The sequence below is a fragment of the Muntiacus reevesi genome, chromosome 2, assembly GCF_963930625.1.
Source record: "Muntiacus reevesi chromosome 2, mMunRee1.1, whole genome shotgun sequence".
Taxonomy (NCBI): Eukaryota; Metazoa; Chordata; class Mammalia; order Artiodactyla; family Cervidae; genus Muntiacus; species Muntiacus reevesi.
Window position 1 is genome coordinate 265,569,459 of NC_089250.1, and position 24,299 is coordinate 265,593,757.

Genomic DNA, 24,299 nt, shown 5'->3' on the forward strand with positions numbered 1-24,299 from the left:
TCTCTGAGACTATTTCCTTAGTGACAGGTGGGAATTATAATAGCTCCCACAGTGCAGGGTTTTTGCTAACTTTAAGTAAGCCAAGGCCTGCAAACTGCTAAGTGCAGGCTTGGAACACACCGACCGACGATAAATCTCAACCAGTCTTCATGCTAAGAACATTTCCGTAGCATCAATCCGCGGCGCAGACCTCCCTCTGTGCATGCGCGTCGGACACTTTCCCGCCCCGCCCATGTGGGCGTGGCCTGCCCTGCCGCAGGGCGTTATGGGCGGAGTCAAAGAGGTACTTCCGGGATTTCCTTCTGGCCGAGGAACAACCTTCTTTCTATGATTGGCAGTAGTTTTCAGCCAATAGTGATTGGAGAGGAGACAGACGACCCGACCCATTTCGGAACGTCTCTTCCGAGTTGACCAATTGCAAGCTCTGGAGGGCTGAAGTGACGGGCGTCTGTTTTGACTAATGAGAACTTGACTGTGAGTAAGCCAGAACCAATCAGCAGCGAGAAGGCCGGATCCTGGGGCGGGGCTGGAGCTTCGGCAGTTGAACCGCTCGCGAGGAGGGGCGTCCCTGGAGAAGGTGAGAGACTGCTAGGGCTGCGGGTGCGCGGGTCGGGCTAGCGATCCTGGGGGGGAGGGGGTGCTCTGGGGGAGAATGGGCTGAGCAAGCATCTGACCTGGTAGTGTGAGAATCGGGAGGGGTTGCCTTTAACACGGGTAGGCGCTTTCGTGAGAGGTTGTGAGACGGGAGTGAGTCGGGGGGTGTTTTCTGTTTCTCATGAGGCTCTTGAAACGGGAAAGTGTGTGAAGTAGGATACAGCACATGGTGAAACGTAGAAATGCCCTTGCAGGTCAGGCTTGCAATTTAATGGGAGGTTTTAAGACAGAGGGTTATTACATTGCGATGTGGAGTGGTGGAGGTCCCTGCCATCAGTTAACAAGCTTTGATTTGGATGCAGGGCAGGTGAAGAACAATATTGTTGGAAGGAATGAGTGAAGACTCCAGGGCTGAGGGTGTGTTTTGACGACTTGTGAAGGCTTGTGATACACGTAATGTTTACTGAGGGCTAACTGAGGGCTAACTGTGTGCCAGGCACCTACCAAATGTTGCATGTGAATTAACTCAGACTTCTTAATAACGCCACGGGTGGTTAAGAGTGTGGGCTCTGGCATGGGTTGCTTGAGTTTGAACGTTGGCCCTGCCACTGGATGAGTTGTTTAACCCTCTGTGCCTCAGCTTCATCACCATTAGAATGACCTTGTCTCTTCTTTGGCTTTGAGACCTGGTGGCCTCACCCAGTCTCTTGGTTTCATATACTCTCTGTGTAATATTTCTAAGTGTATACATCTCCATTTGGAGTCTCTACCCTGAACTGAAGTCTCATGTGTACAGTGGCTGGCTCTTCTCTACTTGGAAGTCCAGCTGACACACAGACTTCAAAAACGTGTCCCAAACTAAACTTGGAGTTTTCCCCTTCAGCCTCCAAACCTAGTTGATGACAGTTCCATCCTTCCAGGTACTCAGGACAGAAACCTTGGAGGCGGCCTTCACTCCTTCCTGTTCTCTCACCCATGTACTGTCCATCAGTCAGCAAATCTCATGGATCAACCTTCAGAACACATGGGACTTCCCTGGTGGTTCAGTGTTATAAAACTCTGCGCTTCCAATGTAGTGGTTGTGGGTTCGATCCCTGGTTAGGAAACTAAAATCCCACATGTCACACAGCATAGCTTGAAAAAAAGAAAAACACCACATCCAGAATCCAGTCATATCTCACCACCTCCTTGGCTACATTCTGGCAAAAGCCATCACCTGTTCTTAGCTGGTCTGTTGCAGTGGCCTTCTCACTGACTTCCCTGCCTCTACCCTTGACCCCATGGTCAAGTTAGTTCAAAAGTCAGATCATGTTGCTCCCCTGTTCATAACCCTCCCATAGCTCCCATCTCATGCAGTAAAGGTCTTCGCCAAGCCTACAAAACCCCACCTGATCCAGCTCCCCCTTCTCCATGCTCTCAAATCCCACCAGTCCCACTTGTTCATCCTGCTTCAGTTGCCCCAACCCCTTTGCTGTCCCTCAAACATAGCATAAAATCTCCACTTGGGAAATGTACTTGCTGTCCCCTCTGTCTGCATTGAATTCCTCCAGGCTCTCACTGACAATCCAAACCAAAATAGCTCCTGTCACCCTCTGGCTTTATTTTTTTTCATAACACTTACCACTACCTGATGTAGATTAGTGTTTGTTTATATCCACTGGGCTACTTTGACGTCCCTCAGTGGGTATAACTCAGCAACTGGAAATGTGCATAGTGCTTAAAGGTGTTACTTGTACTGTTTCACCTTTAAATTTCTTGAGAGGTCTCCCTGTGATACAGGGCAGGATTATTGAGCTTTGGGAGGGTATTGGGTTGTGCGTTGGGGTCTAGATGGGGTCATAAACTGGGCAGAATATGGTGGCCGGGGCAGATCATCTCAGCTCTAGTTTGTGCTGGGGAAGCTTGTGGGAAATGCAGACTCCTGGGCCCACCTCAGAGATTCTGCCTCTAGCTTTGGGACCAGGCCCAGGATACTGCCTTGTCACCAGCTCCCGTGTTGAAGCTGAAGGTTTGCAGCCCTTAGTTTGAGAAACAGGTCGGTTCAGAGCTCGGGGTAGAACTCTTCATCATTCAGCTCCCCTTTTGTAGTTGACCTGGTGCTGGCCGGTGTTGGGAACCCTGATGTGGTTGAGGCAGTCCTTTACTCAGCTTGCGAGTCAGGGAGGGCTTCCTGCAGGAGGGGACACTGGAGCTGAGACCTGGAAGGTGACAGAGGAGTGAGCTGAGAGAAGACCTTGCCTGTATCTCCAGTGCCTTGAACCCTGTCTCCTGGTATCGAGCGTGAATTCACAAGCAGCTGCTGATCTGTGCCAGGCCCGGGGAGCTGAAGATACAAGAATGATCAAAATGGCTGTGCCCTCGTGGCCCTCTGGGTTGCCAACTTATCATCAGCTAGTTGCACAGATGGTTACAGCTGACTGAGTGCCAGGCACTATTTGAAGCACCTTATATATACTGACTAATTCAGTTCCCACAATAATCCTATGTGAGGCAGGAGTTCTTCTTATCCCTGCTTTACCAATGGGGAGAGGTTGGGAGAGGCTAAATGCCTTGCCCGGGGTCACATTGCAGGTTAGGATCTGAACCCTGGAGTCCCCAACTTACATCATGTACCGTGCTTAAGGTGTGAGGCCCCATTTTGATTTGTTCTGGGAGGAAAAGGAGCAGAGGGTTAGGGGAGGAACTGGAAGGGAGTCAGGGAAGGGCCGCTGAGGAATGAGTAGAGAGTGAATGTGCCAGACCCTCACTGCAGGATTCCAGGCAAGTCTCAATTTCATCTTCCGTGAAAGGGGGGATGGTTACAGTACCTACCAGAGAGCGGAACTAACGGTGACTCATTGGTTGTTCGTGGGCATGGTGCTTATCTCAGGCAAAACTCGTTTGAGGGGTGGTAGGGGAGGTAGAGTCTGATACCCCAAGGGGTGGTGATGGGCCTCAGTGTGCGCTATTGGAGGTCTGCATGGTTGGGTTTCTTAAAGGGTTTGGGGGTCTGTACATTCCAAGGGGATAATGTGGAAGGCTTTGGTCTGTATTTTGGAGTGCAGGGCTAAGGAAGAGGGGGATCTGTTCAACCCTAATTCACCCATGTGATGGTGGGGGGCAGGGGCCATGAGCTTGGAATGGGGCTAGGAGGAGTTACTTAGGCCAGGCCGTGTATATGCGTGCACGCGTGTGCACATGTGCGTGCATGTGTGCACTAGGTCATGACTGGCTGGACTGTTTAGGGGTGGCAGATAGTGGGGAAACAACTATCAGGGGTGGGGATTTACCCATGTCTGGTGTGGGAGGTGGTGATGTGAATTTGTTTTGGGGGAGCCCAGCGTAGAGGATTGTCAGCTCTGGTCGGTCCTGGGGCGATGGCTGTGAAATCTGAAATATCCAGGGAGCAGAGTTGAAGAGGAGCTGGGGTGGTAATGTAACATTGAAAATGCACAGGTGGGTCACTTTAGTGAAAGATGAGAGGGCTGGGAGTTGGAAAATGAGTGTGTGTGCACGCGCATGCACTCGTGCACTAAAACCCTGATGTCATGAGGCCAGGGAAATGGGGTTAGGTGTGTGGACCAGAGTGGGGCGCTGGAGAGTCCACACTTAGTGCACGAAGTGGAGGTTCTGACGTCACGGATTGACGGAGGAGGGGGCGGCGCCTCAAAGGCAAGGCATCCGGGCTGGGTTGGGGAGGGGGAACGTGTCGGGAAGCTGAGGCGGAGAGGATCTAGGAGAGACTTGGTACTGGAACAAAACCAGCAACTAGGATGGGCCACTGGTCGGCGGTCACAGAGCACTCATTGCTTGGAGTCACAGAGCAAGGATGGGGGATGCAGGTAGAAGGACAGTGGGGGTGGGGTCGGGCGTGAAGGAGGGAGGGGGGGCTCAGGGTCTGGAGGATCGCAGGGTCCGGGCGTGGTGATCAAGGGAAGAGAAATGGAAAATGTGGGGGGCGGGAGAGAGAGGGAGTTTACATAGAATTTGAGAGGGGACGGAATCCAGATGAAATACGAGGGTTATGGAATACAGGCTGAAAAATGGGCTGTGTGTGGAGTAGAACCTTGGGCCGGTATGCGGACAGAATCCAGGCGGAACAGCATAGGGGGGACAAAATTCAAGTAGAATGTAGGGGGAGCCCCAGTAGAACATGGGGGACTGGGAGAGGGGGTCGTGGCCAGAATATAGGGAATGAGTGTTGGGGAGCTGGGGTCAGGAGGGGAGAGTCGAACTGGCTGGGGAGTGTGGAGGTTATTCTGTCTAGAAGGGAATGGAGGGAGGGGAGCGGGTAAAGTTTGTGCAGGTGAGGGAGGCAGGTGTAAGAAGAGGGTTGAATTCGGGCAAAATATTCAGCGGCTTAATATCTGGGGACTGAGGTGGGCGGGTGTGTCATCAGGATAATTGGATGAGAAAGTCCCTGTTATCAACTGAAGGGCTATGAATGGGGGGCTTATGTACGGGAGTGGGTAAGGAGAAGGGCGGGGCCGGGTTAGCACCCGGGATGGGGTGTGGCAGGCCCTCTTCCTCCTCTGTCTCCGGGATCAGGTACGACGAGTTGGATGGTGAATTAGGGCCGGTTAGGCTGCGTGGCTTGTCAGGTGTTCCGCGGCTGTCTTTGACTCCTTGGTAACCCGGACGGCGCGGCCGCTGATTGGCTTGCGGTGTGGGCGGGGCAGAGTGGGTGGGCGGGGTTTAGAGCACCCGGTGGGGCGGGGCTAGCGCTGCCTGGCACCCGTATTGAGGGCCAGGGAATGAGGGATATGTTGAATGTGTAGCTGTTTGTTTGCCAGTAGGTCAGTAATTATTAAGCCCCATTTCTGAAACTCCGGAGAATGAAAGTACAGTTGTGAGAGTGTGAATTTTCCGAGGGAAAGTGGTCTCCAGATTTCATCAGCGCCTCCAAAGCACCAGAGACGCCTTCCCCAAATAAAGTTAAGAACCTGGACCTAGGGTCAGAGAAGCCTCTCAAGATGTCTGGGGCTCAGGCAATTGTCCTTGGGTCTTTGAGAAAGAGGGTCTGTGAATGGGCTTCAGAAGTGGTATTCTGGCAGGCCCTGAAATTGCTTGGCAAAGGTTTTGGATCTATTCATTTATCTGGGGAGACTTCAGAGATCTCATTAAATTTGCAAAGGCTCTAGGACTCTAAAAAGATTAAAAATCACTGACCTAAGAGATTCAGGGCTCATTTTTTTTTTTAATTGTGGCACTTAATTTTATTGATTTATTTTTTGACTGCACTGTGCGTGGCTTGCAGGATCTTAGTTCCCCAACCAGGGATTCAACCCAGGCCCTCTGCAGTGAAAGCAAGGAGTCCTAACCACTGGACCAGCAGCGAATTCCCAGGGCTCATCTTTTTCTCAAAATATTAAATTTTCTAATATCAGACTTCAGGAAGGACTAAACTGGGGAAAGTGTGAGAACCAAAGGAGGTGATGGGAAGAGAAGGAAGTTAAGCACAGGAGGGGTCCCAGTGATCTGAGTGGGGGGCAGCCGTTGGTGGCTTTGTCTTTGGAGCACCTGTGGGACTCTGGACGGCGCTCTTTTTCTTGCAGAGCCACAGTTTCTCCATCTGTACACTTGGGAAAGAATGGGCTTGCCTTGTCTTTCTAGTCCCTCTCAAGCTCAGAAACAAAACAAAGTAGTAATAACAAGAATAATGATGGTCAGGTGTGGGGATGAAATAGATGAAGAGGATTAAGAGGTACAAACCTCCAGTTATAAAGCAAGCCACATAGTATGGTCAATAATATTGAAGTAACTTTGTATGGGGGCAGATGGTTCCTAGACTTATCGTGGTGATCATTCCATCATGTGTACGGATGTCAAGTCACTGTGAAACTAACATAATGTTCATCAATTACATTTCAATAAAAAAAAAAGTGAAGATGATGCCGATACATATTGAATGCTTGGTGTGTGTCATGCATGGCTCAATTTTGCTGAGGATTTTAACATGATTAATTCATTTAATCTTTACGCCAATCCAAGGAGATGAATGCTGTTATCCTCCTATGGGCTTACAAAGGCCTGCAGGAACATCATCTGGCCCGTTACATCTCTGATCTCCTCACTTTCCCCTCTCCTTCCCTCACGCTGACCTCCTTGCTGTTTTCAGAACGAACTAGGAACATCCCACCTTGGAGCCTTTGCCTGGCTGTTCCCTCTACTTGGAGCCTGTTCCCCAGATATTCACCTGTCTCCCCTCTTCCCTCCAGGCCTCTGCTCAGTGAGGAGGGGGTGGCCCTTCCTTGGCCACCTTAGCTAAAAGAGCAACCCCCACCCCCCTAGCATCCTCTTTCTCCTCTTGACATTTTTAGGTCTCTAACTATTGCCACCCTCTTGAGGGTAGGGATAGAATCTGGTTTCTCATCATATCCTCAGCACCCAGGATAGCATGTGCTTTATTTTTTTATTTTTAAACTGGAGTACAGTTGCTTTACAATGTTGTGTTAGTTTCAGCTGTACAATGTGAATCAGCTATAAATGTACATATATCCCCCTTATCTTGAGCTTCCCTCCCACCCACCCTCCACCCCAGCCCTCTAGGTCATCACAGAGCCAAGCTGAGCTCCCCATGCTATATCTGTTTTACGAGTTAGAGTGTATATATGTCAGTGCTACTCTCTCAATTCGTCCCACTCTCTCCTTCCCCCTGCCTGTGCCCTAAGACCATTTCCTACATCTGCGTCTCTATTCCTGCCCTGCAGGTAGGTTCCATTCCGTACCAAATGGTTCCAAATCCGTACCATTTTTCTAGATGCCATTTATGTGCATTAATATACGATATTTGTTTTTCTTTTTCTGACTTACTTCACTCTGTATGTCAGGGCACGTGCTTTAAAGATAAGGAATCCGGCTCCAGGAGAGGTTAAGTTTCTCACCCATGTACATGCCCAGAGCTGAACCTGGTTATGAACCCAGGCAGCCTGGAGCTGGCATTCTGAATGGTTTCCTAGAACTCAGGCTGAGGATGGAGGCCTGGCCCTCTCCTCCAGCTCCTCTAGCACTAACGGTGACTAGTAATCCTGTTGGCTAAGAGAAAGTACTTATACTTGCAATGTACTAATGGAGAAGATCAATTATTAATTCAGTGTAAATGCTTCAGGTGTCTCATGGAGAATCTTTAACCATGCACTGGCTCTTCTCTTGACTTGGGCCACTCTGCTTAGGGGTAGCCACATGGTTTGTTCCCTGACCTCCTTCAATTCTCTGCCCAAATGTCACCTCCACAGAAGGCCTGCTCTTGACCCCCTATTTAAAATCCCTGCCCAGCCTGATCTCAATGCTCCATCTTTCTTTCCCGCTTGACCTTTCTTCACAAATGTTTGAATAAATGAATAAGTAATAAATATATAATGCATATAAAGATTAATAAATTAATAATAGTATTAATCATGATTCTCTCATTGGAAATCACATATTCTATTAATCAGCATATATTGGGCATAATAACGTGCAGCACACAGTTCCCAGGGCCTTTATGTGTATTGTTCAATGTCATCCTCATGCCAGCTCTATGAGGTAGGTGCTGTTTCTGTACCCATTTTCCAGATGAGGAAACGAAGCAGAGAGAGGCAGAGTCTCTTTCCTAAGGTGGTGCATGGTGGGACCAGGATTCTGGCCTTCCAGCTCCTGAGCTTGGGCTCTCAGCCCCTCTGGGTCTCTGTCTCGTCCGCCTCTCCAGCGACACTGGCCATGGACCAGCCAGCTGGCCTGCAGGTAGACTACGTCTTCCGGGGTGTGGAGCACGCCGTGCGGGTGACAGTGTCCGGGCAGGTGCTAGAGCTGGAGGTGGAGGACCGGATGACGGCCGACCAGTGGCGGGGCGAGTTCGATGCCAGCTGTGAGTATGCCTGCCTGGGTGGGCTCGCCTGTCCTTCCCCAGAGTCAGTGTCTCCCAGAAGATGAGGCCAGTCAGGATCCTGCCCACCTGCCCCTTCTACCTGACCAGAGCTCTCTAAGGTGGGGAGGGTGTCTAGGACTCATCCCTCGGGCCAGAGGCACTGGTGTTGGGGAAAGGTGGAAAGCTTGGGTGCATTGCCCTTGGTCTGGGCAAGTGATCAGACCTCAGGAAGGACTTTTCTCTCTACCTAGTCATCGAAGATTTGACTCACAAGACAGGGAACTTCAAACAGTTCAGCATCTTCTGTAACATGCTGGAGTCGGCCCTCACCCAGGTAGGGGCCAGGGTTGGGGGAGGTTTCTGTCCTCTGGGTCCCTGGGAAGGTAGATGCCTGTCTGATGCCTGTCTGATGTATGCAAGACCTTCTACTTTTCTTTCATTGAGGAAATGGAGGGCTGTCTTTTCTTCTTTCCCAAATGTACATGGCTTATTCTCGTTGTAATTGTGATGACAGTGACTCTCATGGAGAAAATTCAAGTCACAGAGAAATGTAAAGAAGAAAGTAAAAATCCCTGCATTCCTCATGCTCACTCCTGGTAATATTTTGTTAGTATTTTGATGAAAATCACTCCAGCCATCTCTCCATTTCTCTATTCTCTTGTGAACATGTGCAGTATGTATATTTGTAGATCTCTAATTTTACAGAGTTAATAAATTTCCCAAGGTATTCTGTAACCTTTTACAAAGATCCAACAGTATTTCATAAAAATTTAGTCATATCAGTGGATGTAGCTAATCATTTTATCTACTGGGAATCTGTGTGCCAGGCACTGGGAATACAACACTGAACAAAAGACACAAAATCTGCCCTCACGAACCTGACATTCTAGTGCTCCCACTAGACAGACGATTGAAAAAAAAAAAAAAAAGTCAAGTAGTTGAAAGTATTAATAGGAAAAAAAGAAGCAGGTTGGAACGTAGATACTATTCAGACATCATTTGAAAACTGTGAACTGCATTATTTCTCTGATTATGGATAAAGTTACACTCATAAAATTGTGATGATGTTAGTGTGTGTGACTTATAAAGTGAGAGTCTTGATTCCCTTTCTATCCTCTGCCTTAGACTGTTAACATTTTGGTGTCTATAGGCAGTATAGCATAGTGGCCAAGATTATGGATGCTAAAGTCAGACTCATCACTACCACTTACTACTTGGGTGCCTGGGGCCAATTACTTCCCCTCCATGTCTTAGGTTCCCTATCCGTAATGTGGGAATGATAGTCCCCTTTGCATAGTGTTATGCAGGTTAAATGAGTTATATGTAAAAAGCTTAGAATAGTGCCTGACTCACAATAAGCACTAAACAGGTGTTGTCTATTTTTATTATTATTGTAACTTTTGAGTTTGTCATCTTTGTTAGTGGTTGCTTAGCACTCAAGTGTACCCATGCATCATGATTTATTTAACCCAGAGGTTCTCAAACTTTTTGGTCTCAGGACCCTTTTATATGCTTAAAAATTACCAAGGATACCAAAGAGATTTTGTTTATGCCTGTTTCATCTAGCAGTATTTGTTTGCCATGTTATAAATTAAAACTGAGAAAAAGATGAAGATATTTATGAACTCATTTAAAAACAACAATAACAAAGCAGTTATTGACCTAAGTAATATTTCTAGGAATAGTTGTCTCAAAACCAAAATTATTTAGAAAGAAATGTCGTTTTTTTAAAAAAACATTATCGCAAATCTCTTTAATGTCTGGCTTAATAGATAACTGCTAGGTTCTCATGTGCTTCTTCAGTCTGTTATGATGTGTCCTGGTTGCCATACATGCAGAAAAAAAAAATCCTTCTTAGGAGGATATGTAGCTGGCAAAGGGAGTCCTTTAATAGTTTTTTCAGATAATTCTGCTCATACATTAAAATCGGATACATCATAGTTTCTGAAAGGTTTCTTGCAATGTGGAATCTGAGACCATATCAATGAATTTTTCCTATTCTGTCATATTAAAATCTATTGGCATATCTTGTACTTTGCAAGATCTTTTTACCTATTTTGTAATATTATGGGTTTGTAATATCACTTGTAACATCAGGAGTTGGTCATTTGGGAAATATTGCTTCATGGAATTGTGCAGATCTTTCAGAGGTTGACACATTTCATTATACAGTATCAGGAAGTCACATTTGTTAATATCCTCACTGATCTGGCCAGGAAAATCTTTCAACATTGAGAAGCTGTTAAGCCCGCAGTGGCGGGCCCAAGTTTTCTAAAATTTGAATTTTCACTTTAAAGGTTGAATTTTATCATTGCCAACAAATACTGTTAGCTGTTTTTCTTCAAGTGACAGGCTCACTTTGTTCATTTTTGAGAAAATGCTTGCCAAACATCAAAGACTAAATAACCATAGTTTTGCCTGTCAGTACCTTTTCAAGTAAAAATAGTGTTCCATGAAAAAGTGGCTAATTTAGCTCCAAGTTCAGTCCCACAAGTGCTTTTCTTAGAAAGTGTCATACTTTGATATGCAGCCAAATATGGACTTTCTATTTTGTCACACACAGTAGTAAACATCTGTGTACTCAAGGGTCAAGATTCAAAAAAATTAACAAGTTTTGCAGGTTCATCAGAGACATTCCTAGGTTCCATTTTCTGTTTTTATCTGTTTCTTTGTGTGTTTCTCTCTGCCTCCCCACCCCCCCCCCCCGCCCCCGCCCAGTGGAGACTGTACGGCAGGAGTGGAATATACAACAGTTGCTAGTACATTCGATGCCCCGGGCTTGAATTCTGCTAATGGGCACCAGCAGTTTTACCCACCATGACTTTTGTACCATCAGTGCACAAGTCAGCACAGCAAGAAAAGGCAGATGACATCTTAGTATTATTCCGCAAGTTGTTTTGACTGCATGTACTCCCCTAAAAGGGTCTCGGGGACCCCCAGGGGTGTGTAGACAACACTTGGAAGTCACAGCACTAAGCTGTCTCCTGTGGCTGAGAGTTGAGGTCCTTTCCAGTTTGTCCCTCTGATGATATCCTGCACCACAGGGGCCCATAGCCTCGGGGTAGGCAAGCCCATCTAGCCCAACAAATGATCAGGGCTTGGCCCGGGTGTGTGTGTGGTCGTGTGCTCTGGGAGTGGCCATGTGGAGTCTTTTGGCAACTCCTCCATTCTCTCCAACAGAGCAGTGAGTCGGTCACCCTTGACCTGCTGACCTACACAGATCTGGAGTCCCTGCGGAACCGAAAGATGGGGGGCCGCCCAGGCCCCTTGGCCTCAAGGTCTGCCCAGCTCAACTCCAAGCGCTACCTGATCCTCATCTACTCTGTGGAGTTTGACAGGTGGGTACAAGCTGGTGGTCAGGTGGAAGAGGATGTGGCTCGGACTTAGGAACCCCTGGTACCCAAGGCAAGGTGGGGATATTGCTTAAGCCTTGCCTTTGGAATCTTCAGTGTTGAGGTTTATGTAGTTTAGTATTGTGTTTGGCTGCAAGTATCAGGATAACCGTTACCAGGGCCTTAACAATAGTTTATCACATAACAAGATGTCTAGGTAGGTGGCTGCTGCTCAGCAGCTTCATTAGGGACTCAGGCTCCTTCTCTTTTTGTTTTTCTTTTGTCATCTTCGACGTATTGGCTTTTTGACCTCATCCTTATCTCTTTCTGGTCACAAAATAGCTGCCGGACCTCCAGACATTGCATCTGTATCAAAGCAGAAGGGAATGAAACAGAACTGTGCTTGCTAATTGTATCTACTGTTTTCATCAGGAAAACAAAAGTGTTCCCAGAAGACTCTCAACCAATTTCATGTAGTAGTGTTTGGCCAGAAATGGTCACCTGTCCTTTCCCAGGTGGATTCTTGGCCTCTGAGATGCCATGGTTCTAATCCTTCTCAGGATTCACTACCCGCTGCCCCTCCCGTACCAGGGCAAGCCGGACCCTGTGGTCCTGCAGGGCATCATTCGCTCACTAAAGGAGGAGCTGAGCCGCCTTCGAGGGCTGGATGTCCAGGACACTCGGGACGGCCGGGAAACTGAGATCTGGCACCTGCGGGAACAGTGAGTCTTGGGGGTGGGGTGGGCAGCTGGGTGGAGGGGACACATCCCATCATGCACCGCAGGACCCAGTGCTTAGCAGTGTTGGAAGGATGGCCCTCCCTCATTCCCCAAATATTTATTCTGTACCCCTCCTTTGTGCCCGCCATGTGTTAATGGTGCTGGGGACACAGCAATGACTGAGCCAGTCCTGGTTCTGTCCTCCTGGGGCTCCCAGTCCAGTGGGGGAGACAATGTCTGCAGTCAGAGAAGATTCACCATGGATGAGGGAGTGCAGAGGGGGACCTGACTGCCTGGTGAAGGTGGGGTGTCCCAGGCAAAGGGCAAGGCAGGTGCAAAGGCCAGGTGTGAGGCAGGGCTCTATTCAGTTGAATCCACCTTCACCAAGCGCCTCTTTTTTGCTGACCTATCCCTGCCCATGGGGTAGTGCTCGCCCAGGGGGCAGAGACGTTGATCACATACCCACCTGAGTATATTGCAAATAGAGATGGGGTGAGACAGGAAAGGGAGCCTCTGCTTTGGGAGGCTGTAACAGGAACCTGGTAGGTTCTTGGTATGGGGAAGAGTGTTCTAGGCAGAGGGAACAGCATGTGTGAAGGCTCTGTGCTCGGTGAGAATGTTTTGAAAACAAGGGGATTGAGATAGTGAAGTGAGAAAAGCACAGGCTCCTAACATATTTACTGAGTGCCTGCTGTATGCTTCCGACTTGGTCTCCATCTGGTGGGGGTCCTACACATTGGGGCGGGCTAATACTATCTTTAGTATTAATAATAATACCAGTATCTAATGTTTATTGAGCATTTAACTGTGTGCCAGGGACGCTGTTCAGTACTGTAATGATTTAATTCGTTTAATCGTCCCAAAGTAGGCACTATTACCATTTTATAGAAAACAGGCGCAGAGAGGTTAGAGAATTTACCCCATACACAGTAAAGTAATATGGCCAGGCTTGACCTAGAATCCAAGCAATCAGCTCAAGCCCCTTTCCCTTCCTCTGCCACTGGGCACTGGCGGCAGGACTGAGGGCTCAGGAAGGACCAGACCTCTGCCCTTTCAGCCGTGGGAGCTCTTTGGGCTGGAGAACCCTGTGATTCTTCCTGCTGTGTGCATGTGTTTCCCAGGACGGCCACAAGACGGCGCCCTCTGACCTGAGCGCCATAGCCAGACAATTAATACCGTCCTCTTCCCAACTTGAAGTTAGGGAGTTTGGAAAGACGCCAAGATTCATTCATTCACTCACCCAACATTTAATGAGTTCCTACGGTGTGCCATGTACACTTCCCGGTCCTACCTGATGTTTATTGAGCCATCACTCAGTGCTGGACACGGTCTAAGCACTCTTTATAGATTCCTACAACCTTATCAGTAGGTGTTATTATAATCCAGCTTCACAAAGATGTGAAGTGAAGCTGCCCCAATTCACACAGCTTGCAGGAGCTGAAATAGAGTTGAGTACAGTCAGCCTCGCCACAAAACCTGGATCCCGACACTGGGCTTGACCAGAGAGCTGGGGGAAGGATAGATAGAAAACAGATAATCATGCCGATCAGTGATTGGTGCTGGGAAGGAAGTGTACAGGGCGGCGGGGGGGGGGGGGGGGGGGGGGGGTGCAGAGACTTGGACCTGACCTCACCCCTGGCTGGGGTGGGGGGCCAGGCAGGCTTCACTGGGGACTTGATGTTTGGAGGATGAGTGGAGTCATTCCTGCCTGGAGGAGGAGAGATGGTTCAGGAGGAGGGAACTACATTTGCAAAGAGCATCGTGGGAGAGGGAGGTGGGAGGAGAGGAGGGGAGCGGGGAAGTCAGCTGGAAGGGACCAAATGAAGAAGCTCCTTGGAGAGTGTGGGGGAGCCACAGGGTTTTAAAAAACTTTTAATTAGGAAAAATCCCAAGCATGCACAGAAGTAGTAGTATAACACACAGGTACTTGTGCCCCAGCTTCAATGGTTATCTAACACATTTTGCCCATCTTATTTGATCTACACCCTTTCCTGTCCTCTGAGAAGCAAATCCCAGATATTGGATCTCCTCTGTAAACATTTCAATATGTATCTTTTAATATATAAGGTTATTTTTGATAAAAGCAAACATAAGCACTGTTATGACATCCAACAAAGCTAACAAAAATACCTTAATGCCAGGGTATACAAATGTCTTTTTGTAATTTGCTTGTGTGAATAAGTATTCAGATACGGCCCCACATTACAGTTTGTTGATATCTTTCTTAAGTCTCTTCATTTATTACAGTCCCTTCTACCTCCTTTTTTCATGCTGCTGCTTTGTGGAAGAAGCCAGTTTATTTATACAGTTTCCCACATTCTGGATTTTCTTTTCTTTTTTTTGCCACATGGCTTGTGGGATCTTAGTTCCCCAACCAGGGATCGAACCCCTTCCCCTCTGCAGTGGAAGCAAGGGCGAAGTCTTAACTACTGGACCACCAGGGGTCTTGTTGGCTTTATCACTGTGATTCATGTAGTCCCCTGTATTTCCCATGAAGTGGTTCTTAAGCCTATAGGTTAATCAGATTCAGGTTTCTGGGGCGCCTTCCTCCGCGGTCCTTTGTATCTGCCTAGTGTCAGGTGATGTTGGGACTGGTGGGTGTGGACGTTGAGAGTTGGATCCTTGTCTTAAAAAGGCCCTGTCAACCCAGCATCTCTTGGTGGTTTTTATTTGCATTTCTCTAATTACCGATCAACAAGCGGTGCGTGCCCACCCGGGTGGAGGGCAGAGTATGGGACCTTGGCCCTCACCCGGCCCCGGCCCCGGCATTCGCCTTCTACCTTCCTCCTCCCAGGGTGTCGCGCTTGGCGTCTGAGAAACGCGACCTGGAGGCCCAGCTGGGCAGGTCGCGCGAAGAGGCGCTGGCCGGGCGGGCGGCGCGCCAGGAGGTCGAGTCGCTACGCGGGCTCGTGCGCGGCCTGGAGCTGGAGTTGCGGCAGGAGCGCGGCCTCGGGCACCGCGGGTCCGGCCGCCGAAGCCAGGATTGCCGCCGCCTGGCCAAGGAGGTGAGGGGGCGGGGCGGCCGGCGGGGCCCGGACTTTGGCTTCAGTCTGGACCTCCACGCCCCTCTTTCCTCCTGGCAGCTCGAAGAGGTGAAGGCGTCGGAGCGGAGCCTGCGTGCCCGGCTGAAGGCGCTGAACACCGAGCTGGCCCTGTACAAGAGGGGGTGAGGGGCGCGCCCGGGGCTGGGCCTCGGCGCTGCGGACCTGCTAGTGGGCTCCCGGGCGAGATGGGCGGGGCGGAGCCCAGGTGGCTGGGCGGGGCCTGAGCGACGGGGCGGGGCCCAGGTAGGATGGAGAGGACCAGTGGGGCCTGAGAGCGGGCGGGAATGGAGGGATGGGAGGGACCTAATGGACTGCCAGCGGCTTAGGGAAGAAGTCTGTAGTTGAAGACGATGGGCGGGGTCTGTAGAGAGATGGGCAGGCCTGAGGCGGCATTTGGGAGGCCGGATCTGGAGCTAGGGACCGCAGAGGGGCGGAGCCTGAAGGCTAGTTGAGCGAGAGGGCGTGGCTAAGCAGATAGAGATCCCGGTGATATTTGCTGGCAGGTATTGGGGTGCGTGTTGAAAAATTGGGGATGATTTCCAGGGAGCTTGGGAGACCTCTGGGAGAAGGGTCTTTTGAGAGGATGTGTTAGAACGTAGGGAACTGACAGATGAGATGGTTTTTTTAAGGGGGTTGGTTGGGGGTTTCTGAGCGGTGAAGCCCGGGGGAAAAAGGTCTGTGAGGACCGTGTGTAAGAATGTGAATGTTAAGAGTTGACTGTGGCGGGGCGGGGGGGGTGGGGGTTGGGACTGAAGGTTCGAAGATGGTGCAGTCCGGGAAGAGTGTTGTCGCCGGTGGGAAACTTAAAGTGGTTTGGGTCTGTGCTCCCAGGAGAAGGACCCCGCCGGTGGTGCCGTCCTCGGCGCGGGAAGATAGGGCTTCCACGTCCCGAGAGCGCTCCACGTCGCGTGGCCGTGGCGCCGCCCGCTCTTCATCCCGGGAGAGCGGCCGCGGGGGCCGGGGTCGAGGTCGCCCTGCCCGCCCATCGCCCTCGCCCACAGGTCCGTGACGGCCCTGCCCTGCCCGAGGGAGGAGGTGGGTGGGACTAGAACTGTGGGGGCGTGATCCGGTGACCCCAACCTCCTCTTCTCTCCACACCCCACCCCCACCGGGTCCTAGGTGGTCGCGTGCCCCGTTTCGACCCAACAGCCTTTGTGAAAGCCAAGGAGAAGAAGCAGAGAGAGATCAAGATGAAGTTAGAGCATGTTTCCTCCTCACCTGCCCGTAGCCCTGCCCCTTTCCCAGCCGCTCTGAAGCACGCCTTCATCCAACCCCTTCTCCCATCTCCATCACCTGTCGCCTGCTCCTGCTTCCCGCCCGACCTCCATCTCCTCTCCTGATCGCCAGCCTCCCCTCTCCCCCTGGCTTGTCTCTCACACCCCTCCCTGGTCTGTGTCTCCGCATGGTTTCCCCCTGTTTAGCTATGACCCGCAGGGGCGCAGCCACGCCCTTCCCGGGACTGGGCGCACAGGTGGACGCCTCATTTCTCGTTCCCCAGGCAGCAGCAGCGGAACCGATTGGGCAGCGGAGGAAGTGGGGACGGCCCATCCGTCTCCTGGTCTCGCCAGACTCGGCCGCCGGCAGCGGTGACCGGTCGAGGAGACGCGGCTAACCGCTCCCGAAACCGCAGCTCCTCGGGTAACTGGGCTGGCGGGAGGGCTGGGCAGGACTGTGGCCGGTGCGCGAGGCTCACACTTTCCGTCTCCCCCTAGTGGACAGTTTCCGCAGCCGCTACTCGTCCGCCAGCTCCTGCAGCGAATTAGAGGATTTCTCCGAGTCCCTCCCTCGAGGGTAAAACTTGGGCTGGGGGAAAGGGCCGTCTCCAAACGGATGTCTGGGGAGATTCGAAACACTCTTTTGAGGGGAGATTGGGTGATGGAGGCTGGAGCCTTGAAAGCTTGGAACAGTGCGAGATGGGAGGTGCCCCAGACTTGTCGCATTAGTTCTGATAACCCCCTCCTCTCAGCGTTCGCCGACGTGGGAAGCCGCCCAGCCCCACCACGTGGAGTGGGTTCAATACAGTGAGTGTCTTTCCTCGGGCTTTGGAGAAGGCAGGGCAACATTAAACCACCAGAAACTCCGCTCTTTTTCTCCCATGATTCCATTCTAGGGGGCCGGGTTGTAAAGGGCCGTTCGGATTTCCTCTGGACGCAGTTGTTTTGAGACCTTTGGGTTGGAGGGGAGAATGACGGTGCGGTGGAGGCTGGCTGTTGTTTAGTCACTAAGTCGTGTCCGACTCTTTGCGACCCCATGGATTGTAGCCCGCCAGGCTCCCCGGTCCGTGGGATTTCCCAGGCAAGAATACTGGACTGGGTTGCCATTTCCTTCTCCAGGGGGATCTTCCCGACTCAGGGATGGAACTCGCACCTCCTCCATTGGCCAGCAGGTTCTATACCACTGAGTCGCAGGGGATGCGGATTAACAGCAAGGCTCTGGCCTCAAATTGCCAGGTGTTAAAACCTGCCTCTGCTTGCTATAACGTGTGTGATTGAGGGAGTTACTTAGCTTCTGTAGCTATCAGTAGTTTATCAGCTAAATGGGAATGGTAATAGTATTCACCTCAGACGGTTCTGGTGAAGATACAAGGAGCTTGTTTTGCATAAGTGCTCAGCAGATGTCACCCCTTATTTTTGTGAGGTCCTTTAGTTCAGAATTTCTGGTGGGGTTTGGGGGGTGAGGGAATAGAGGGTGCCTGACCCCCTTTCCTGCCATCCCCAGCAGCAGAAGTCCACCCCCCTTGAACGTGGTCGCCATCAGAGACGCCTGGCCAGTTCGGGGGGCTGGGTTCCCATCAAAGGTGAGCCTGGGATTCCACATCTCCCCCTCTCCTGTCCCAGAGTCCGCTGGGATGGTACCGAGGGCAGGATTTTGGACCCCTTACAGACCCCCACACCCACGCCTGCTCTCACAGAGTACAGCTCAGACCACCAGGCGGCTGACATGGCCGAAATTGATGCCCGCCTGAAAGCCTTGCAGGAATACATGAACCGACTGGACACCCGGTCGTGACCTCGGATGCAGACTACTGCTCCTCCAACCCCACCCACTGCTGGATTCGGCGTGGGGGTGGGGCCGGTGTGTGCTGGCCCCGCCCCCGCCCAGGCCCCGCCCCTCCTGGTGCTCTTAGGGGTCTCAGGCGTGTGAGGCCCCACCCCCCCCTCCCGTGGGCATGGCATGCTGGGAGGGAGGGTAAGTGAGTTTTGTAAATAAACATATTTGCCTTTGGGATCCCTCAGTTTATGACTGAAGGGTCAGGGTGGAGTGGGGAGAAATGAAGATCTGGTGAGTGGAATGGTAGGGTGTATAAACTGGGACCTGTGTGTATTTCTGGCTATGACTGGGAGGCAGATGGGGGTACAGACTCAGGAAAGACTCCCACACTTTCTAAAGCAATGAGAGGGGGGTATCCGAGGGTTGGGAGTGAGTAGCTCATCCCCACAGCGATCCAAGCAGAGATGCTGCACTGGATGTCTTTGGTGGTGAGGTAGAGAGGGGGTGTCTTGTAGCATGGCTCACTATCCCGGAGGTGAGGACCCCTGAGCTGCTGGTGGTGACGTCTCAGCGGACTTGGTGCTAATTCCTGGCGCTCTGACCTGAGACCTCTGGGTTCTGAGCTGTGATGTTGCTTCCGAGCTGGGATCTCTGGGGTCTCGGTTCAGGGTCAGGACCTCTGGGTTCTGAGCACCAGCAAGGTCAGGGCTCTGGGAGGTGGTGGGGGAGGGGGTGGTGTGAGGCTGAGGTCTGTGGGAGGGAGAGAGAAGAGGCGTATGGCAGGACACAGGAATACAGTTTGAGCTTCGCCTTTATTGGGGCAGGGGGAGGCAGTGGGGTTTCTGATGGGATGGGTGGGGTGTGAGAAGACGGGCAGGACCTCACACGCCGCGGTAATGTGGCCACTGCTGGATGATTTTATAGAGCTGGTTCCCTGGAGAGAGCGTCTGCTGCACATCCCGGTGTCCTTTGACCTCGTAGTTAGGAGTCAGGTATCCCTGAGCCGCGCCGCAAGCCAGCAGACTCTGGGCTGCGCTGAGAGCACGGGCCGGGGGCACCCGATCTGGGGGAGAGGCAGGAGTTAGGCTGGGGCTTCCTCCGAGGGCTGAGGGAGTGTGGGTAGTGATGTGATGTTGCACTCGGAGCTGGCCCACTTGGGCCCAGAACCTGGCCTGCCACTGCTCTGTGCCTCAGTTTTCCCATCTGTGAAAGGGGAGAATGACAGCACCTGCCCACAGGGCTGGGGGACGGCAAGATGAGTTACTGTGTATAGAGCCAGCCTTCCGCAAGTGTCGGCCATCAAAATGATCATTTATTCACCCTCCTCTGCCCCCAGACCTTCCCATCCGATCCACAGCTATAGCTGCCACTTATCAAGCACTTCTGGGGCTTCCCTGGTAGCTCAGACGGTAAGGAATCTACCCGCAATGCAGAAGACCTGGGTTTGATCCGTGGGCCAGGAAGATTCCCCTGGAGGAGGAAATGGCAATCCACTCCAAGCACTTCTCAGGTTAACCCTAATCCTCCAGTTCATGGACTGACCTAAGAACTTTTATAGAGATGAACTCGTCATCACTGAAACCATGTGGTTGGAAATGGACTTTATCCAAAAAAGGAAACGAGGCTCAGAGAAACAGAATCACGCCTGAGGTCACAGAGCTTGTAGGTGACAGAGGCTTCCAGCCACAACGCACCACAAAGTGCCATCCCCCAGGACCCACGTCAGCCCCCTCGCTGATGGCTGGACACTTACCCATGTAGTTGCCCATGAAGGAGATGCCGATGGATATGGGGTTCCACGTGGCCCCAGAGTGGGCACCTACGGTGTTCCAGCCCCGGCCCTCATACACGAGCCCATCTTCTCCGATCAGGAAACTGTGGGTGGGAGAGTGATGGAGGGCTTCCTGGGGGAGGACTCCTTCTCCCTCCTCTGCTCACCCCACCCCAGTCCCTGCCCCTGCCCCTCACAATTTCCCCAGCAACCCTGCTCCTTATCCCCTAGTCTTCCACAATAAAAACAGTGACCCTGGCCCTTGCTATTTGGCAAGCACAGTTCTAGGTGCAGCTTTTGGCATCCCTAACTCCATGAGCTGCCACTGCCCCCATCCCGTAGTTACTCAGAGAGGTGGCAACACCTGCCCGAGGTCACACAGCTGGATTTTCACCCAGGTCTCTGTGACTCCCATCCACATGGTCTGATTCCTTGCTCTCTCCTGCCTCCCTGGAGGATTGGTTGAGCTCTTGATTCGTTGACTCCTCACGTGGAATCCTCTGAGGCAGACACTGCCATCATCTCCACTTTAAGCTGAGGAAGCTGACTTAGAGTATTTACCCAAGGTCCTGTCCTGGAGACTAGTGAGTTCTCAGGACTCTCTACTGAGAAGCTCCCCAGCCTGCTTCCTGCTTCCTCTTCCCTGCTGGGATGCACTTGATTGACAGGATCAGGGACTCGAGGGTTGGCACGGCAACCAGACACAAACCCCGGAGCCCCAGCACCTGTCTCCTTGAGGTTTCCAATCCTAGAAGCAGATCCTTCAGACCTACTCATTCAGCATGTCTTGACTGAGCGAGTTTGATTGGGCACGTTGGAATTAAGCCCAGGTGGCTGGGCTTCCCAGGTGGCTCTGGGGTAGAGAACCCACCTGCCAACGCAGAAGATCTAAGAGACGCAGGTTCGATCCCTGGGTTGGGTAGACACCCTGGAGAAGGGTGTGACAACCCACTCCAGTATTCTTGCCTGGAGAATCCCATGGACAGGGGAGCCTGGCTACAGTTATGGGGTTGCAGAGTCGGACATGACTGGGGATCTGAGCACATGGGAATTAACCAGAAGATTGGCTTTTTGGAGACTTGAGATTGGCCCCCTCAGCCCTCTGGCTCATGAGGTGGTCAAGAATGCACAGAACATGGCAACTCCTAATATTGGGTGCTGACATCACCACTTGGGATACCAGATTCTCAGAATAGGGACTGAAGAGACCAGAAATACCACAGTGACGCTGACCACCAGAACTGGGCTGGGCATGGCCCTGCCACAGCCCCTGCCCCTGGCACAAGCAACTGGTACTCTCTGTATATTTGTTAAATGGACGCGTCTCACTTAAACGTCAAACACCACCACCAGGTTGGGTGGTCAGGAGCCCCATTTTACAGGTGAAGAAACTGAGGCTCCGGACAAGATGTGACAAGGAAGGGAGATTCAAAACATTGGGATCAGACTCTGCAGCCTAAAACTGGAGGAACAAACTTCAGTCAGGTTTCCTCTAAAGTGATTTAGACCAGAGGCCCCAAAGCCAAACTCTCTGGACTTCACTCCTTCAGGGAAACACTTTGAATCGGACTGCCCAACTCCTGGAAACAAAATTTTGAAGTTGAGACCTTTGGATTGTAATATCTGGAGCCGGAAGAGCTGGAGATACTCTCGGAGGCTTCTCGATTTCTCCGAGTGAGGTCCTCAGATTTCCTGGCCTCACCCCAGCCCTATTGAAGCATCTCTCAGGATGCAGCCTGGGAGTCTGCACTCCCAGTGAGGCGATTCTGGTGCTTACGGAGGCCCGAGAATTAATTAGAGTACAAATCCGTGTGTGGGACCCCAGCCTGGTCCCCTGGAGAGGGAGCTGGCAGGCGTGGGCCCCAGAGGCAGATCTAACCAATCCCGGCCCCTGTTTCTGCCCTCAGCCCCTGCCATCTATTCTCCAAACCACAGCCAGAGGGAGTTTCTTGGACCCCAAGCCAGCTGGCATCCCTCTCACGGCTGCTGTCTGAGAGTAGAACAGAGTCCTCCCTGTAGCCCATGAGACCCTGTGCCATCTGGCCCCTGCCGACCTCTTCCTCCTCACTTGATATCACTTTCCAGCTAGCTCCAGCCACCCTGACCTCTGTCCCCCAGGCCTGACCCCTTCCCTTGGCCTCCTGGCCTTTACCTCTGTGGTACCCCCGGCTCACTGCCCCATGGCTCCCTCATCAATCTCTCTGTTCCCTTTATCCAGCGCTTCCATCACCGTCTAAATTCATCTCGTGGACTTCGCTTGTTTCTCACCTGTTGCTGCCTGCTGGTCTTTACACCCCTCTGGGCTAGATTCTGTGTCCACGGCTGGGTCCCCATGCTAGCCCCTGGCACACATCCTGGCACATAGTAACAGACCATGCATCTGGGGGCTCCCACTGCACGCCAGGCAGTGTTCTAAGGCGTATTGGCTGGCTCAGCAATGGAGTGGCCCACGACCCCGTCGACTTTGTAGAGGAGGGAGAGGACCCTGAAGCTGAGAGAGGGGCATGCCTGCCCCAGGGCTCAACCAGGGGTAAAGGGAGCTGGGAGGTAACCCCAACCCCTGCCTCACCAGGCACTAGATTGTACCAGGCGAATCCAGTGCACAGGACTTGTACCTGCAAAATCTCTCCCTTCCTCTGGGGTCAGAGCTCAGACTACAGCCCCTTCCCCTCCCCCTTGCAGGTCCGCAGTGCCTGCACACTGCCCAGCCCTAAGCGGCGCCCTGGGGGAGAAACAAAGAGGCTGCCTGCATCCGGCAGGCGGCTCTAGAATCGGGTCCCGCGGTCTCCCGTCGCCCCCGCGCGCTTCTCTCCCTACATCCGCGGCTCCAGCCCCTGCCTCCCCTGCGCACTCACTTGTAGCCCACGTCGCACCAGCCCAGCTGCTGCGCGTGGTAGTACTGCACGTTTCGGGCCTGCTGCTGGCACGAGGCCGGTGTGCCGCAGACGTTGCCCGCCGTGTGCGACACCACGACGTAGCGTACGGGCTGTCTTAGCCTCTGGCTGCATCTGGATGCCAGGGCCTTCCACTCTTGGCGGGACACGATGGGGCCGCAGTCTTTTTGAGCCGCCCCGAGGCCCAGGAGGGCGAGGAGGGCCCAGACGAGCAGCGCGCAGCGGCGAGACATGGCAGGCAGGACGCGCGGAGATGCCTAGGGCGCACAGCCGGCCCTGGGCCTTTATCTGCGGGGACGCGGTGGGGGCAGTGGGTTGGAGGGAGCCATACGCGAAAGGTCTTGCCTCACGCCTGGGAGGGACTCCTCTTCCTTCTCTGGCGAGGCCCCAACAGGATGTGGTATGGTCAGGTCTGGGCGGGGTGGGGAGAGGGGAGCCCGTTCACCCAGCTGGGAGTCGTGGGTGGGGAGAGGCACACAGGCCCCTGGGCAAAACCGTGGTTTCTGGAAGACTCAGTGTCTGGATCTCTCCCTTGCTTTGTCTCTGCCCTCGGTGGGGCATTGCACAACTCATCAGGAACTTAAAACCGAGGAGAGAAAACCTGGAGGCCCTGAGGCCTCTTCTCCCTTCTTCCTGCAAGGAACTGAAGAAACACAGGGGCCCATTTTTGAAAACACTTCTGGGCCTAAGCCCGATGTCATTTAACCCTTGCAGCAAACGGAAGAGGTGCATCATAGAAAGCCCATTTCACAGTTGAGTCAACTGAGGCCGGAAGCGGGCTGATCACCTTGTTGACACATGGGAGGTAGGAGAGCCTGGTGGTCCAGAACCCCCATTCACAGCCAGAATGTTTGTGTTTGAAGCTGGTGACATTCCAGTGTGTGAGCTTACACAAGTGACTTTAACCTTTCTGTGACTCAGTTTTCCCCACCTGCAAAATGGGCCTGATACTATAAAGTCTCTAATTCATGGGATGATCACTTAGAAGATGTGTGGCTCCGAGTGCCACATAAACTTCACCAGGATTCGACCTCAGATCTGCCCTTGGTCAGATGCCCTAAGCTCCATCCTCCACAGGAGGGATCCTGAGGTCCAGAGAGGAACAGCCATTACCTAGCATCACTCAGCG

General features: G+C 52.1%; 2 protein-coding genes across 7 annotated transcripts; one reads left to right on the forward strand and one right to left on the reverse strand.

The window, feature by feature from the left end:
* Positions 1-524: 524 nt before the first annotated feature.
* CCDC61 (coiled-coil domain containing 61) lies at positions 525-18,729 on the forward strand. Of its 6 annotated transcripts, none has more exons than XM_065920652.1 (15): positions 525-577; positions 8,261-8,419; positions 8,671-8,753; positions 11,600-11,757; positions 12,312-12,473; positions 15,265-15,475; positions 15,554-15,636; positions 16,346-16,515; positions 16,634-16,709; positions 17,013-17,152; positions 17,227-17,305; positions 17,481-17,535; positions 17,848-17,964; positions 18,233-18,311; positions 18,426-18,729. In XM_065920652.1, exons 2-15 carry the CDS (start codon positions 8,272-8,274, stop codon positions 18,521-18,523), a joined length of 1,659 nt encoding a protein of 552 aa, XP_065776724.1. In that variant the 5' UTR covers positions 525-577; positions 8,261-8,271; the 3' UTR covers positions 18,524-18,729. The 6 variants fall into 6 exon arrangements, with proteins under 6 accessions (XP_065776724.1, XP_065776725.1, XP_065776722.1 ...); XM_065920653.1 differs by lacking the exon at positions 525-577 and adding an exon at positions 4,309-4,415 and having other exon boundaries at positions 18,398-18,729; XM_065920650.1 differs by lacking the exon at positions 525-577 and adding an exon at positions 4,310-4,415.
* Positions 18,730-19,316: 587 nt separating this feature from the next.
* Positions 19,317-23,532, reverse strand: PGLYRP1 (peptidoglycan recognition protein 1). Its single transcript, XM_065920657.1, has 3 exons — positions 23,132-23,532; positions 20,259-20,380; positions 19,317-19,568 (listed from the first exon to the last, which is right to left on the reverse strand). The coding sequence occupies exons 1-3, from the start codon at positions 23,401-23,403 to the stop codon at positions 19,387-19,389; spliced, it is 576 nt and encodes a 191-aa protein (XP_065776729.1). The 5' UTR covers positions 23,404-23,532; the 3' UTR covers positions 19,317-19,386.
* Between the last annotated feature and the right edge of the window lie 767 nt (positions 23,533-24,299).